The sequence below is a fragment of the Ruditapes philippinarum genome, unplaced genomic scaffold (assembly GCF_026571515.1).
Source record: "Ruditapes philippinarum isolate M1 unplaced genomic scaffold, ASM2657151v2 ctg1397_1_1_1_1, whole genome shotgun sequence".
NCBI classification, from domain to species: domain Eukaryota; kingdom Metazoa; phylum Mollusca; class Bivalvia; order Venerida; family Veneridae; genus Ruditapes; species Ruditapes philippinarum.
The window spans coordinates 332,721-347,295 of record NW_026859154.1 but is presented as its reverse complement, the minus strand read 5'-3'; the positions used below and the strand labels follow the sequence as shown (position 1 = coordinate 347,295).

General features: G+C 32.8%; 1 protein-coding gene across 1 annotated transcript in view; it reads left to right on the top strand.

The window, feature by feature from the left end:
• Positions 1–4,602: 4,602 nt before the first annotated feature.
• The window catches only part of LOC132755439 (protein mono-ADP-ribosyltransferase PARP14-like), a 34,650-nt gene continuing 24,677 nt past the window's right edge, over positions 4,603–14,575 (top strand). Inside the window, exons 1-3 of the mRNA XM_060746301.1 lie at positions 4,603–4,759; positions 7,654–7,890; positions 9,180–9,292. Of these exons, the coding sequence (XP_060602284.1) occupies positions 7,701–7,890; positions 9,180–9,292 (303 nt within the window). The 5' untranslated portion in view covers positions 4,603–4,759; positions 7,654–7,700. The remainder of the gene's footprint in view (positions 4,760–7,653; positions 7,891–9,179; positions 9,293–14,575) is intronic.

The following is a 14,575-nucleotide window of genomic DNA, read 5'->3' as shown; positions in this document are numbered from 1 at the left end:
TTCTCTTCTAACCTGTTCTAGTCTCGAACCGGGTATAAGACGATTGAAACGAACTTTCGACTATTTTACAGTTACAAAATTCTCGTTCAATATCTACTTAATCTTTTTTATTATAAATTCCTATTCAAATTAAATTCTATTTTGATTAAAATCGAATAATGTAACTTAAAGTAATATTGTTTAAATCTAAGATGACAATTAATAAAACTGTTGAGGACGAATAAAATGTTCTTTTGCGGTTAGCATGGTTAGAAGTAGCGGATCCTATGCAAGTTAACAAGTACGTTTGACTTCGGCCGAGTACCTTTTTAAAGAATATGCATAGATCCCTAATCTCGCTAATTCTAATGATCAGATTAATGGACTACAATATTAATTTCGCCACAATATATTTGTTACCATTAGAGCACATGTCAATGTTTGTGGTTAACCAGAACAGGGATCTGTTAATTGGTTATATTTTTTCTAACATACATGTACATGTATTTGCCTACTGGTAGAAATCGAATCTGCCACCGGTGTAGACCACGATCAGCCGGCACATTCATTGTGATTGGGAGAAGAACCTATTCGTGCCCAATTCATACTCAAGGATTTAAATGATATTTACAATAATAACCATCGTCGGATACAGACGGTCGAACATTAACATATAACAGCCGTGGGATTTACAGTTTTTTTCATTGGTTGCCTCACGATTTATGAGGCTATTAAAACCAATCAAAACGCTCGTTCTCAAACGACGTTTGGTGAAACGTTGATTCTAGAAAAAAAACTATTGTGGACTTTGCTTGTTAATAAAATAATGGTGGTAAAGAGAGTACGATTTGCCGTGACTCAAAAACATTAGTCTGAAAAGGGACTTGTATAATATTCAAATATAGCTCTGTGATACGCAGTAAACTTTCAAACATTTTGAGATAGATTTTTTTATTATATAATGCGATTTGTAAGGGACGTAACTGGTGTGTAGTTAGAAAGGTTATTTCCTTTCTACAGTAATTGGTTACAAGTGCAGCATTTATACTTTGTGCATTTATAATTATATCGGATGTTTAATCATAGTAGATGAATAAATTCTTGCACCAGATTCCCCCCCCCCCCCACTGAGCATCGTTAGGAGTACTTCGAAGATAGATAGATACTTTTTATTTCCTACAATATTTGAAGAGCTTAAATTAATATGTTTAAATTTTCAAAATCTTTGAACAAAATGACTTGTATTTACTGCTTGGTCATACACATTAAAGGAGGTGGGGATGGGAAGGGGTTGACATTTTACTACTTTTAAATGAATAATTTTTTTTGTAACAATGCAGTATAAGATTTATATATAACCGATGATAGACATGAAACGGGACTTGGAGTTTGAATTTTAATAATAGTAATTAGAACGGTATTAATTAAAAGAAGGATGTCAATAAAGTACATGATCTAAAGTTTACCAGTTTGTTGTATGTAATCGAATACAAATTATTAGAGGAAGGAATCACGAACAATGCGTCGGTCGTGGTTAATATTTCCTTCCCTTGAACAACATGCGCTTTTATGATATCGATTTTTACATTCAAGGGACATAACTGTGATGTGTACTTTGTCAATTAAGGGGGGGGGGCGAAGGATTATTTCCCTTCTACACTATATGCAATCCACCAAAAAGTTTTGTATACAATAGGCTATACCTCGCGCATTAATTATTGTGCCAGGGATATTATTGTAAACGAATCAGTCGGATGGGGTCGACATTTTACTACGTTTATAAAGGGGGTAATGAGTAAGATTTTGCTAATTTCACTATTAAAGTTTGTTTAATTTTCGCTTAAGTTATATCCAAATCTTAGAGGGGTCCTTTACAAACAAGCCGAATCAAATGTGCCCGGGGAAGGGAGAGCCCCACACCCGTACCCCTGCTAGACCCGCGCATGTTTTCTTATGTCCTTATTTTATAGATTAATGGCAGTGTATAAAATATTATGATGTATCAGATTGTAATACAGTTCATGTATACATACGTGGGAAAATTATATCAAATTTACAAGTATACAATAGGCCACCCCGGACTCTCACTGGGCTTTGTACAGTGTCCTAAAACCTGTAGTTTTGATAATACAGATAAGATAATCTTTATTTATAGTCGGTTACAAAAAACGTATAAACATTAGCTATATAAGCTATTTTCCGACATAACAGAGTATCCTTTAACAATGCAAACAAACAGTCTGTATAAAAGAAAATTTATAAAAGGATTAAGAAGATCAATGTACATTTATGAGTGACTCTGTAAAATGAATTAATTTATAAGCACATATCAATATGGATAAGATAATAATTGATTAAAAACAAATATCACACTACAATCAAACATCACAGATTATTACAACATACTAGAATTCCATTTCATGTACGCTTAACCTAATAATCAGAATTAAAAAAAAAACCAAAAAAACAACAAAAAAACAACAACAACAACAACACGAAAATGAGGATTTGTGCAAACAAATTTGGAACTAAATATTGTAACATCTGAAATTTTGGCTGCATGCGGGGGCATCCGTGGCGTGACGACACATTTCTAGTTACAAAGTACTATTATAGTATTTTTGTCTTAGTAAGCATTAACCTAGCATTATGCTATAGACAAATCTACATGTAAAATTGGCAAATCTACAGTGAATCGATCTGTTGCTGACGTTTGATAAAAGCATGATACGTGTAAATACTTAAAATACGAATATCTGTTACATTTTATGTAGTCATAAGAGCAATATATTTAAAATTACTAGGGTGATTCCAATAGTGTCTCTTGATATATTGTGTACGAAGTTCTTTAAACATACATGTATTACATACAAGTACAAAATGGTATTCATCTTCTAATGTATTACATATATGACAAATTCGTTCATTTAAAGGAACACATTCTGGTTTTCTTCATCTTCCAGATTCTACAGATAATCTATGGGATGATATGCGTAATCGTGCCAAAGCTATTAGCTTCTTCTCTTCTCTTCTTCTTCTTCTTCTTCTTCTTCTATCAATTCTCGTAAACTATACGGACAGAACCGAAGTGGAATCGAATATTTAAATGAGTGCTATAATGTATTCATAATTGACAGGTTAATAAAATCAGACTATAACGTTACATTGTAAACTTGTTATTGGGAGAAAATTATATCAATTTTACAAATATACAATAGGCCACCCCGGTGGAGGGCTTTGTACATTGTTCTAAAACCTGTAGTTTTGATAATACAGATAAGATAATCTTTATTTCAGTAAGACTGCCCGGCTCTGATATATATATTAAACGATAAAAATATGTTTATAAAAATAACATGTACATGCGCATCAATATGAAATTTGAAATGTTTGTGTGGCAGTCGCTGAGCTGAGCTGGCCTAAAATAAATTTAAGTCATGCGGGGTAAGCTTATTAGAAATAATATATATTAATTAATCAATATTGAAAGTTTGAGAATAAAATCAGAGTCTTAACATGTGGTGGTAATTAAGCCTTTAAATGACTCAAATATATAGAGGATATTCAAGTTTTTTCTATAAATACATGATTTATTTTCATCGAGTGGTATGAAAATAAATATTTCATGAGTGGTGGTAGCCACGAGTGAAATATGGTAATTTTCATGCCACAAGATGAAAATTAATCGTGTATTAATAGAAAAAACTTGAATTTTCTGTTTATTATATACATTTTTCTCTTTTTTGACATTAAAATTTGAAAGACTTTCCCTTAAATTTTGTGTACTGGCAGAATTTAAAAGAAAGTAGTCCGGCAAGACACCAGTGAAAATACGGAAAATATGTTTCACTGCAGTGAAAAATAAATTTTTACAGTGAAAATACGGAAAATGAAAATATGCATTTTATTTCATCAATATTTCACAATATTTCATTTATAAGTATATAATAAATAGAACCACAATTTCCTATGTTGTAGTTTCTTTTTCCTTGTTTACGTTATATAACCACAAGTTCCAATATACTAATTCATTTTCCTTGTTTATATGTTTAAATTCACGTTTTTGTACTTTCTTTGTATTGTATTTTAAATGCAATAATCTTCGGATACATGCCAATTTAGATGAAAATTATAATTAATATTATAACAGTTACATGTATATATAAACAGTGAGTGCCCAGCGTTGAGAATGATGATACTATTAATGCTGTAGCAAATTTTATCCAGCTAGACTCGAATTTCTAAAAAAACCCGTAATATCTGGTTGAACCTATATAGATCTAGAAAGTGAATTATTTGGCTTACTTGAATATCTTTTCTTTTTTTTTATTCACTTTTGTCATTTAATATGCCTTAGTTTCTGATTGTTACAAAGTCTTTTGTTAATGTTTTTAGTTCTGTACATCTTGTTCAATATCATTATTATGTGACTATATGCCTGTAAAGGCCAATGATTGGAAATAAATAATATTCTATTCTATTTTGTTCTGTTCTATTCCATTCTGGTCTATTCTATTCTATTCTGGTCTGTACTGTTCTGTTCTACACTGCGCTGTTTACTTGTGTACTGTATTGTAGAAAAACGGTAGTGGATTGCATTTAGCTCACATTGGAAACGAAAGTAGGAGCGATAAATATTTTTGTTTTTCGAAAACTTTAACTTGTGTTAACCAGGAAGAGAATAGCAGCAGATTGTTATTATGTGTGTATTATTATGATAGTTTAAACAATGTGTATTATAAGATAGTTATATTCGAACGGAAATGGTTTAATCTTGCAGGTTAATGCTTTAAATATTTCTATTAAATTTACGTAGTTTATATCTGTATATTATTACTGTATAGAAATACTTAACTACTTTATAGAAGTATCCAGGTAATGTTTGTGAAACATTTTAAAGTTAACTATGATTATATCTACCAGTATGTATGTCTTATTACGTCTTATTTCGAAAACCTCTTGAAATACTTAAAGAATGAATGTTTATTAAGAAACCTACTTTCGTTTTTGATTTTTTTAAAAAAATTCGTTTGCTTTGTTTACATACATGTATATACGGTACTGAGTACAGTACATTTTATCTTTATTCAAGTAAGGACAGGTAAATGGGTTACACACCATTTGAAGAAAGGGTTTCCAGGTAGTTTATATTGTGAATTTGTAATACTGAAAATGTTTTGTTTAGGTCTACATTGTGTATAACTAGTCAAAATACATATTATTATGACGTATATATGAATGTATATTGACGTGGTAAAGCTAGAGATATTTTTGTTCTGGGTCAGACTCTTGCTTCTAAGAGAGGAGATTTTTGCCCATACATAAAATAGATGACTGTACAATTAGTTGGACTACATTGTGTACCTCAACCTGTAAATACACTTATTGATAGGAATGATTAATTTATTATCTGTACATAGTTAAAGGCACATTAATTATAGGGAATTTATGCCACAAAAACAAATAGATGTTTACTTCCTTAGAAAGGGCAATTAGTTTTATAACATTTAAATAACGGTATTAGAACATTTTTGATGCTTGTTTTTTTTTTAAGATGTAGCACTAAATGTGAATTAATTTGTCACAAAAGTAACAAAATGTAAACAAAGTAGTATTTTGACTTCCATGTACAGTATGTGCTAAATATTGAATCACTATACTTGTACTAATTGCCAAAAAGGCATCAGAAGAAAAAGTTGACTCAGGTAATTGGCCAATGAGTATTTTTTTGAAACTATAAAAGTACACTGAAAATAAAAAGCTATTAAAAATAAAAGTTCAAGCATTTCTAGGGCATAATGGGCCTTTAAAATATATTGACATGCCAAAGTTAGATCTGAGATATTTTTGTTCGGGGTCAGAGGGGAGATATTGCCCATACACAAAATAGCACAATATCTCATTGCATAGTACAATTAGCTGGATTAATTTATTACATTGGTTAAAATATTCTGTTTTGTTAAAAACGAGGAAAAACATATAATGAGAAAAATAGTAGTTTGGTATTTATCCTTAATAGTTTAAATTTGCAAAAGTTTACAACATAATACAATATAAAGCTTCCTCTGAACAGACATTTTATGGAACTACTTTGTATAAGTAAAAGGCAATCTAGGTTAGTTATTTATAAACTGTTTTTAAGTCAAATACAGTTGTTAGGCATAGGTGTTCGGCTCATTTGTATTGTCAATAATGATCAAATAATCACCAAGACCAAAATTATTATCCAGCACCTTATGAACAGGTGCTCTTTATTACCATATAGTCCTGAAACATATTTATAATACATGTACTTCATTTTATATAATGTGGGATTATATAGAAGATATTTGTTTGTTTTGCATGTAAGATTGAAATATAATTTCACTGTGTGAACACCAGATGCAATATTTTCACGAGTGGCGTAGCCACAAGTGAAAATATAATAGCTGGTGTTCACGAATGAAATATATTTCAATCTTATAATATTGTAAAACAAATAAATTTTCTTTTTATTTCATGCTTTTTAAGTGATTTTAGTATCTTTTACTGATTATTACACGTAACGTCGCGCATTCACCTTTGTGACGTCATCACATCATGACGTCACATCATCAATTTTGAAATAATTATAGTTCTGTTAAATTTCTCCAATTTTGTTACATTTTTAACATGATGTATGGCGACATAGACTTTCTTTTTCTAAAGAAACAAAATTTACGCATGACGGCATTTATTTCTGCCTGTTATTCCATTTAGGTATGATTTTCTTTTCATCCGCATTCAAATATAGTCCGGCTACAGTGAAAATTATATTTTATAAATTTCACTAGTGGTTTATCAGAATATAATTATCTGATATATTACAATAAAACATTGGAAATCATGAAATAAAAATTGATAAGTCTTGTACATTGGACAAAAATGATATATTTTTGGTCCCAGCTTGTACATGACCTACTTGATTGTATTTAACATTTTATCGTAGTATTGATATGGGCATTGTATAATGTAGTCAGTGTTTTTATCTGTAAACATAATAGGAAGGACCAGTCACCTATTGACTTTACAAACAAAAGTTTAAATATACATTCAGTTTAGATTTTTTATTTTGTTTCACAGATCCTCATTCCTGTTGTGAAGCGCTTTTATATTTTACATAAAGGCCTTTATACCTCAGAAATGATGTCATATTTATTTTTCAAAAACTTTTTATTAAATTTTGGTATATTGTTACAGTTTCCAAAATAATTTTTTTTGCTATATGCATAAATGATCTTTTGCTGATTTTGTTATGTTGGCAATTGGTATAATTATATTGAATTAGTATATTTTATGGAAGTCAAAATACTATGTACTTTGTTTACATTACCGTTAAGACATATAATTGCATGTTCCGTGCTACTTCGTCAGTCGTTAAACATCTAAAATGCTCTTAATCCATTATCAAAACATTATTAAGAACATGTAGGACATTTCTAAAGAATTTAAATAGTAAGGATTTCGAAGGCATAATGTGCCTTTAATGACACTCGTATACTTTTATTTGTTTGGCAGCAAACACTATATTTGCTGAAAAGACATTAGAACTCTCAGGTGTATTAAGTTTATATCTGATCAAAATTTGATAAATATCTGATCAAAATTTTGATAAATTGTATTTAATATATCTATGTTTCCTTTACTATATTACAGACAATTATGTAAACTTCATGCAAGTTTTGGATGAAAGAAGTTAAACAATGTCAGAACTACAAGAGCGGTGTGTGTTGTTGAAGAACTTACCCCATACATGTGAAGAACGTGCAGTTAGAGACACACTTGATTTCGCTCATGGTGACTTCCGGTATACTGGCAAATACGAGAAACTTCACAGACATATTGAATTTGGTGATGATGTCAGATGGATTGTTCTCTTTTACTCAAAGGAAGGTAAAATATATATATTCAGCTATTTTATCTAGACAATCACATTGGACAATTCTTTAATATAATTGAGCCGTGTCACGACAAAACCAACATAGTGGGTTTGCGACCAACATGGATCCAGACCAGCCTGAGCATTCGCGCAGTCTGATCAGGATCCATCCTGTTCGCTATCAGTTTCTCTACTTGTAATAGGGTCGGCAAGCGAACAGCATGGATCCTGATCAGACTGCGCGGATGCGCAGGCTGGTCTGGATCCATGCTGGTCGCAAACCCATTATGTTGGTTTTGTCGTGACGCGGCTCATATGTTTTCATAAAGTGAATTCATAATGCAGATCTTGAAACTTGTTTAAAGACAGAATGAGGAAGGAGTATATAAATGCTTTGACTAATCTTTATTGTAGAATTAAATGCTATGATTTTAGTCTAATGTGTTTATCCATCTTAAATATTGGAACCTTGTAAACTTTGTTTCAATTTAAAATTAATTTTTTTTATTTTGAATTAAATTAAATGAAAGCCCCTATCCCCCCTGCCCCCCACAAAGCAATGCTAAACATGTACAATTGTCTGTCCAACTTGAAAATGGCATATAATCATTAAAATGTTGATTGAATTTTAAATTTAAATTTTCTTATTTTATTAAATTAAATAATTTCAAAGCCCCCTACCACAAAGCAATGCTAAACGTGTATAACTGTCTGTCCAACTTGGAACGTGAAAATAGTATCTTCCATTTAAAACATAAATTTTCTTTCTGTGCATGTATTACATGCAGTTGATATGTCAAAATATGTACTAGTAAAATTTTTGCACGCTGGTATACATTTTAGACTGACTTAATGACGGTCTCGGTAATTTGATTGTCAAATGGCATTGCCAAAATGAAAATGCTTTCTTTTCGAAATATGACTAATGTCAGAAAAAAAATCAAATACTGGTTGTCATCACAGACACGAATATCTAGCTGTCAGATAACTGTTTAGCGGAAACTCTTATGAGCCTGATAACAACCGCCGTAAACAGTTACCCACGAGCTAGATATTCTGGCCTGTACCGTTAGCTGGCGTAAAATCCTTATAAGATCATAATGTAGTTAAATCATTCTTTTAAAAAAAATGGCCTTTCCAAATCATGGTGCTTGCTCTGTTCAGATTCAGATAACTATGTCTCTGCTCTGTAATTGCATGTATTTTTCTCTGTTGACGTTATCCCACGTGCACGGTTTGTATACAAGGATATATTATATTCATACTTGTAATAAACACTGAAGAAGATATAATAATATTTCAGATGCTAGTGAATGTATAAAGAGCGGTCCCTGGGTGAGTGATGCTATCAGGGGAGGATGTAAGGTACTACCAGATCTTTGTTCCGGATGTATTATACCCGATGAATGGTCCGAGGTAACAATCATGCTTTTATATTTATAGAGGATATTGAATGAGTGTAGGTTTAATACTAAATTTATTGAGCAAGTTGAATAAAATCATATTATGCAAGCCTCTTGCGAGCATAATATTGCTTTATTCAACGAGTTCATTAAATTTGGTATTGAACCTACATGAATATAATATTCTATTTATCACATATTCAAAAAGAGAACGGTTTATAGTTAAATGAGTCATTTTTCATTGATGCGCCTTTGGTGTAACTTTTATTTTAGCACGTTATAAACGCTATATTTATATATGGCACAAATGACTTCACGTCAAAGTGTTATTACACTAGTGTAATATCGTTTTTATTAAATGGCTTTATTACACTTCTGAGCCCCGGTTTATGTGATAAATCAGGTTATTAATATGGGCATTAGTGTATTCAATTAACATTTTCAAGTATTAATTTTGTCAGCACACTTGTCATTAGCTCATTGTTGGTTCTCAGTTCAGTTTCATCTTGTCTGGTTTGTTAACTTGTTTTAGATTACTTGGCACAAATGTCAACGCCAATCAGAAAATATGGTGCACTGGTACCTCAAAGGTCAATGTGATATTTAGGGACCAAATGCAAAATGATGCCTTTCTCTGCTTACCCGGACGTTCTAACAGGAGAGTAATAATGTGGCTACTCTATTGTTCTCTCTATTGTTCTTTTTAGCCACAAAAAGAAAATAGCCATATAAAAGCATTACGGAATGAATGACATCAAAGAGAAAGAACAGTTACCTATTGTCCCTCTAGCCACATAATTACTGTCCTGTGAGTGTGGGTTGTAACCTCACCAGGGATTTGAGGTTTCCAAAATAATTTGTTACAACTATCAGTCTAATTGAGAGGATGTAGGCAATACCAATATAACTGTAACTTATAGCAAAAGGTCAACACTTAAAGATAAATGTCCAATATGGGTATGAAACATCAAGGTACAGAACTTATTTGGTTGTGGCTTTTAGCTCACCTGTCACAAAGTGAAATAGTGAGCTTTTGTGATAGCTTTCCTTCCGGTGTCTGTCCGGGTTCCGTCTGTAAACTTTTACTTTAAATGACATCTCCTCATAAACCGCTCAGCCAAATTCATCCAAACTTCACAGGAATGTTCCTTTGGTGGTCAACTTTAAAAATTGTTCAAAGAATTTAATTCCATGCAGAACACTGGTTGCCATGGCAACCGAAAGAAAAAACTTAAAAAATCTTCTTTTAAAAAACCGAAAGAGCTACAGATGAATAATTGTCTAGTCAGTGTCTACCAAGTTTTTTCAAATAAAATCCTTGGAGATAAAACTGGCCCCGCCCCGGGGGGTCATTGATATTCCTTATATGTATATAGTAAAAAATCTTCTTTTAAAAAACCAAAAGAGCTAGAGCTTAGATATTTGGCATGAGACATCGTCTAGTCAGTGTCTACCAAGTTTGTTCAAATAAAATCCCTGGGATCAAAATTGGCCCACCCGGGGGGGATCATATATATTCCTTATATGTCTATAGTAAAAACTTAAAAAATCTTCTTTTAAAAATTCCAAAGAGCTAAGATATTAAGCATGAAACATCTTCTAATGGGTGTCTACCAAGTTTGTTCAAATAAATGAATGCCATGGGGTCAAAATTGGCCCCGCCCTAGGGGTCATTGATTTTCCTTATATGTGTATAGTAAAAACTAGTTACCTTCTTTTAAAGAACCCAGAGAGCTAGAGTTTAGATACCAAGCATGAAAAATCTTCTTGTGAGTGTCTACCAAGTTTGTTCAAATAAAAGCCCTGGGTCAAAATTGGCCCGTCCAGGGGTGGGGGTCATTGATTTTCCTCAAAGGAAAAATTAAAAAATCTTCTAATGGGTGTTTACCAAGTTTGTTTAAATAAAAGCCCCTGGGTTAAAACTGGCCCGCCCCGGGGGCCTATATACAGGTGAGCGATTTCAGGGCCATCATGGCCCTCTTGTTTAAACAATCTGAGAAAAATGTGATTAGCTCAAAGGTAAATGTTACAATAAGAGGTTTAATGTCAAATATTTGTCGAAAACAATATTTCTGAACAGTTACTTTGATAATTGATAATGCATTTTGAAATAACGCGGCACTCATGTTTAACAAAACAAGGCAATGGTAAATGCTTACGAATACTATATAGCTCAGAAGTCAATTTAAAAATGAGAGGTTTAAAGTCATAAGTCTAAAACAATTTGTTCTGAAAAATAACTCTGTCATGTGATGGAAAAAATTAATAGTTATTGTCACAAATGTTAAGCATGACTAAACAATTAGGAAACAAAGTCTTCATTATTATATGCTGAAAGAATTTAGAGCATATTATGTTATACCCCCTGGCATCCGTCCATCTATCCGTCCATCTGTCTGTCTGAGCTAACATATCAGAGTTATGAGCTTCATTCTGTAGTTAAATAAAGAACAAAAACTCATAAAATTCATATTGTGAGCTATTTTTAGCTCACCTGTCACACAGTGACAGGGTGAGCTTTTGTGATCGCTTTTCATCCGGCGTCCGTCCGTCGTCCGTCCGTCGTCCGTCCGTCCGTCGTCTGACCGTCCGTAAACTTTTACTTTAAATGACATCTCCTCATAAACCACTAAGCCAATTTCATCCAAACTTCACAGGAATGTTCCTTTGGTGGTCACCTTTAAAAATTGTTCAAAGAATTTAATTCCATGCAGAACTCTGGTTGCCATGGCAACCGAAAGAAAAAACTTTAAAAATCTTCTTTTAAAAAATCCTAAGAGCTAGAGCTTAGATATTTAGCATGAAACATCTTCTTATGAGTGTCTACCAAGTTTGTTCAAATAAAAGCCCTAGGGTCAAAATTGGCCCCGCCCCAGGGGGTCATTGATTTTCCCAATATGCATATAGTAAAAACTTAAAAGATCTTCTTTAAAAAAACCCAAATAGATAGAGTTTAGATATTAAGCATGAAACATCTTCTAGTGAGTGTCTACCAAGTTTGTTCAAATAAAAGCCCTGGGATCAAAATTGGCCCGCCCCAGGGGGTCTTTGATTTTTCCTATATGCTTATTGTAAAAACTTAAAAAAAATTTCTTTTAAAGAACTCAAAGAGCTAGAGCTAAGATATTTAGCATGAAACATCTTCTAATGAATGTCTACCAAATTTGTTCAAATAAAAGCCCTGGGATTAAAATTGGCCCCGCCCCAGGGGGTCATTGATTTTCCCTATATGCATATAGTAAAAACTTAAAAAATCTTCTTTTAAAGAACTCAAAGAGCTAGAGCTAAGATATTTAGCATGAAACATGTTCTAATGGGTGTCTACCAAGTTTATCAAATAAAAGCCCTGGAGTCAAAATTGGCCCCGCCCCGGGTCATATTGATTTTCCTTATATGTGTATAGCAAAAACTTAAAAATCTTCTTTGAAAAAACCCAAATAGCTAGAGTTTAGATATTAAGCATGAAACATCTTCTAGTAAGTGTCTACAAAGTTTGTTCAAATAAAAGCCCTGTGGTAAAAACTGGCCCCGCCCCAGTGGTGTCATTGGTTTTAACTATATGTGTATAGTTTAAACTTAAAAAAACTTCTTTTAAAAAACCCAATGAGCTTAAGAGCTTAGATGTTTAGCATGAAACATCTTCTAATGGGTGTCTACCAAGTTTGTTCAAATAAAAGCCCTTGGGTTAAAATTGGCCCTGCGGGGGGGGGGGGTGGGGGGGAGGTGGTAGATCGTTGTTTTTTAGCTCGACTATATTCGATAAGAATAAGTAGAGCTATTGTAGTCACCCGAGCGTCGGTGTCGGCGTCTGCGTCGGCGTAACCACTTATGTTAAAGTTTTTGTAATAGTTCAAATATTTTCAAAGTATATTGACATATGGCTTTGAAACTTTGCACACTTGTTCACCATCATGACCCCAACCTGTAAACAGGAGGAGGTAACTGTATCAAGCATTTTGACAGAATTATGCCCCTTTTTCGACTTAGAATCTACGTTAAAGTTTTTGTAATAGTTCAAATATTTTCAAAGTCCATTGACATACGGCTTTGAAACTTTGCACACTTGTTCACCATCATTACCCCAACCTGTAAACAGGAGGAGGTAATTGTATCAAGCATTTTTTTTACTATCAAGTTCTAAGAATAGTCGAGCGTTGCTGTCCTACCGACAGCTCTTGTTATTATATGTGTGTAGTAAAAACTTAACATCGTGAAACATCTTCTAATGGGTGCCTTCCAAGTTTGTTCAAATAAAACTTTAAGCCCTGGGGTTTAAACTTGCCCCGCTCCGGGTGCCTTTATACAGGTGAGCGACCTCAGGGCCATCATGGCCCTCTTGTTTGTTTTTATGAGCTTATGGACTTATGTCCAGGTGTAGTTAATGAGCTTATTTGCCTCATAAATATCAAATGTTGGTATGTCCGTCTGTTAGCAATTTGGTTTCTGAAGCACATCTTAAGTTCTATTTGACCCACAATATTCAAACTTCATAGGATGATTGTCAATATTGAGTAGAAGACCCCTATTAATTTTTGGATCACAAGGTCAAAGGTCAAGGTCACTATTATCTTAAAACTGAAAATGGTTTTCGCTCAATAACTTAAGTATTAATCAACATACAGCTGTAAAATTTAACAGTTGAACAGCCATGTCCAATACATGACCCCTATTGATTTTAGGGTCATAAGGTCAAAGGTCAGGGTCACAATGACCTGAACACTGAAAATTGTGGTTTCTGGAGCATAATTTAAGTTCCATTTGGCTAACAGTGAACCTTCAAACTTCATAGGATGATTGCCTACATCGAATAAAATATCCATATTTATATTGGATTCACAAAGTCAAAGGTCAACATCAAATGACCTTAATATTTACTTTTCGGGCATATAATACACCGCCTAGCGGTGCTCTTGTGATCCTTTTTGTCCTTTTAAATATACTTTACAAGACCTGTTTTCGTTGGGATTTTAGTAGGCTTATGTATCAGTCAAAGTAAAGTACACAATGCACAATTGTACGGTGTAAACCTTTTTGGTATTTAAAGCAATTTTTTTACAATTGGGATATCACTTTGTAAAGTTCGGACGTAACCTATGGACCCAAAAGTAAATACAAGGATTCATTCATTACTGTCTAATATAGATCTGTATGTTAAATTTAGAGAAAAAAAAACAACAAACTAACACTTTCTCACTATAATCTTGGTAGTTTTACATTAGAACATGAACTTGGATCATATAAACGTTGAGAAAATCGTTTGGGAACATTTGCTATACAATTATAAACTATCATACAT